The 3,326-nt window shown below is 56.3% G+C and overlaps 1 protein-coding gene across 2 annotated transcripts in view; it reads right to left on the bottom strand.

Annotated features, from left to right (window-relative positions):
• Positions 1-3,326, bottom strand: part of SLC15A1 (solute carrier family 15 member 1) — a 52,364-nt gene that overhangs the window by 48,122 nt on the left and 916 nt on the right. Inside the window, exon 2 of one of the 2 annotated variants that reach the window (XM_027776305.1) lies at positions 826-1,426. In XM_027776305.1, coding sequence (XP_027632106.1) covers positions 826-829 — 4 coding nt within the window. In that variant the 5' untranslated portion in view covers positions 830-1,426. Of the gene's footprint in view, positions 1-825; positions 1,451-3,326 lie in introns of those variants that run through there. The other variant, XM_006141534.3, reaches the window with a different exon arrangement.

Genomic DNA, 3,326 nt, shown 5'->3' with positions numbered 1-3,326 from the left:
TGGCGCCCCTGTTCCCCTCCTCACAATCATGTGGCCACCATGTCTGCCCAGAGCCAGCCTGGGCCTATCCGCGGCTGGACTCTGGGGACTCCCTGAGCTCCACTCTGTCTATCCTGGACCCTGGTTCTTTGGTCCTGCATTAATTCAAGAAGAGTTGTTTATTTGAAGCAACAGGGAAGGCGTTCCCACAGTCCCTACCATCCTGGACCAGCGACTCCACCCATGCCTCGTCTGGAATTAAGCCTGAGGGCAGCGGCAGCACAGAGGGGCCACAAAGAGAGGGTCCTGGGTTCTCCTGGATGGGAACTCCCTGGGAACTTGAATTACTGCCAACCACTCGGGAACCTGAGCCACTGCCAACCAGAGGCAAAGTGCAGAGGCAGGCACAGAACGGTCATGGGCCAGATGGGGGCCCTGCCGGCCCGCCAAGCCCAGCCCCACAGTCCAGCTTCACGGCCACCTGGCCCCCACGGAACGTGGAGACCCGCCGGGAGTTCCCAACAGGCGGTGCAGGCTCACAGCCGGTCCCGCCCCCGCGCCGAGGGAGCGCAGTGACCACCGGGGAGGGGACATCGTACGCACTGCCACCTCCCTGGACCCCGCGCAGCCCCGCTGGTCGGGTTTCCCGTGGCCGCCGCGCGACCTCGCCTGCGGTGCCAGCCCTCCGGCTCCGAGCGCCCGCCGCCCGCGATAGAGAGGACCAGCGTTCGCAGCCCGGGCCAGGCTCGCCCTGACGGCGCCCCGCTGCGCCCCAAGCCTCGCCGCTGCGGAGACACCAGTGCCCGGCTCCGCTGCGACCCCGCCCCGGCCCGGACGTACGCGTACCCATGGTGGCGGCTCCAAAGGATCCTTGCGACTGGCGAGTAGGAGTCCTGGCGGGAGGACTTTCTGCAAAGGTGTTGCTCCTTGACTTTGTTTCCAGGCCCTGCCCAACCAGCCACCTGCGCGCTGGAGGTGTGAGAGGCGGGGCTAGTCCGGCCCCACCCTCGGAGGTGGCGGCGCAGCAGGGACCGGAGGTTAGCGCCGGGGGGCCCCGCTGACCCGCCTCCCTGGCCCTTGGCAGGGCGGAGGCACAGCTGCAGGTGACAGGGACGGCAGGGGTCACCCCTGGCCAGTGACTCGCCCACGTGATCGCTCATTAGCCACCTGGAGGGCTGTAAAAACAGATTCCCAGACCCCACCCCCAGATTCACTGACTCGGTAGTTCGGGACTGAGGCCTGAGCCCTTGCATTTCCAACCGGGTAAGGTGACGATGCGGCTGCTCCAGAGACAGCGCGGTGCAAAGTCCTGAGCTAGGAGCACACTGCTTCCGCCGGCTGCTCACGGGCGCGTGCGTGTGCGTGTGCCGGTGTCCTGTGTGGTTTTACTTGAAGACTGAACAGATGAACGCACTTCTGGAGAAGTCCAACTTTGCTTTCTCCAAGACTAAAGAAAATAAAAATAAAAACATACAGCAGTTATACCTAGATCGTTTTTCTGCTTTAAGACCTTAGGAGGTTTGTGCTCTGCAAACACTGAGCCCAACGCCCCAAAGGGAAATAAAGGGAAGTTTCTATTGTCTTTAAAAAAAAATCATTGTGAAATACACATAAAATTGACCACTTAACTGTTGGGTACAGGTCAGTGGCACCAAGCACATTCACACTGCACCCCAACACCCCCCCCAAACCACTAACTAGGAACGCCCTTCTCTGTTCCCTAGCCCCTGGAAACCACTATTCAACTTTCTGTCTATTCTAGGGACCATGTATGAGTGGAATTGTTTAATATTTGTCCTTTTGGACTGGCTTATTTAGCATCATGTCCTCAAGGTTTATCTATGTTGTACCATGTGTCAGAATGTCCTTCCTTCTTTTTTAATTTTTAAAATGTATTCATGGTAGAATACGAGAAAGAGCGCGAGAGAGCAACACCCTCTCTGGGATTTGGTCACCCTGCCATCCCTCTCTTTGGTCCTCCAGCTTGTCAGACCTTGGGGACTTGTGTCAGGTGTGATTTTCAGGTTGCCTGGATTGGGGATTCGAACCATGGTCATTAAGTGGGATCGGGTTCTCTTGAGCAGCGCATTACTGTGGTGCTACAGAGCCGGGCTTTCCTTCCTTTTCAAAGGGTGAAGAATCTTCTGTCATACGATACGCCACACTTTGCTAATCCATTCCTTGTCTATGTTCTCGCTCTTTCTCTTTTTATTTTAAGAGAGATTTTTGCTATAGGGCACGTGCACTTGCCAGAGAGATAGCAACAGTGAGATAGAAAGCGAGAAATTACCCTCCAGGGGGTTGGCCACGTTGCAATTTCTTCTCCTCCATTCTCCTCTCGGGATCTTGGGCATGCATACACACTTCCCTGGTGTAAGTGTTAGGCTGCTGGTCTAGGACTCGAAGTGCGGTCAACTATGTGAAAGTCTAGTGATATAACCATTACACCCTCTGCTGGTCTCTCGCCAGCTCCCCCAGCTGTGCCATCTGGAGACTGGGGTGCGTGGGGATAAATGGAGCCAGCTCTTTCCCAGAGGCAGCTGGACCAGCTCTTCTCCGGCTTCCTTGGTGAGTATGAGTAGGAAAAAAACCCTCATGTTTGTTTAACTGATGCCTACAGGGTAGCAGTTACAGTGACCTCAGGCATGGAGGCCACCAGTAATGGCCGTGCATGAGGTGGGAGAGTAAAACAGCGGCTGAAGGAAAGACGAGCATGCCCTCATGGAGGTGCTGGCAGCACTGGAGTCATTATTGCCTGGCCATCAGATAACCCCGGGGTGGAAAGGTGAAGCTCCTGATGGTTTTTGTGATCAAAGTTTTCTCCACAGAGAGCTTTGAACCTTGGAATCCTGAGCCCCATAAACACACTGTTCTGGGCAAGCGGCTCTCAGGGTGTGGTCCCCTGCCTAGCTGCACCAGCCTCCCCTGGGACTTGGGAGTCTTCCCCCATTCTGCCACTGCCGCTCAGGCCTACTAAATGGGCAGCTCTGGGGCAGCTGTAGCAGGCTTCTTGGTAGCCTCATGGCTATTTTATCGCATGCTCATTTAATCTTCCATTCCAGCGTTATTTTCTTTATCACCTCCACATGCAAACTACCGTGCTAGTGACAGACCACCGGGCAGCCTTGGAGACAAGGAGACAGCCCTGCACGCACTCGGATCTTTTCAGCCTGGCGAGAAGGGGCAAGTTACTCAAGACAGAGACACATGAGGGAAGTGCCAAAGTGGAGCCGGCAGAAGTGGTCAGCCCTCTCATCCTGAGCAGACCAGCCCATCGTGTGAAACCACTACAGTTCCCAGGAAGGCCCAGGCTTGGAGGCCAGGCATTCCTCACTGGGCACACTGTG

Source organism: Tupaia chinensis, unplaced genomic scaffold (assembly GCF_000334495.1).
Source record: "Tupaia chinensis unplaced genomic scaffold, TupChi_1.0 Scaffold000057_1, whole genome shotgun sequence".
Lineage (NCBI taxonomy): Eukaryota > Metazoa > Chordata > Mammalia > Scandentia > Tupaiidae > Tupaia > Tupaia belangeri.
Note: the sequence above shows the minus strand (reverse complement) of the source record. Positions and strands in the feature narration are given on the sequence as shown.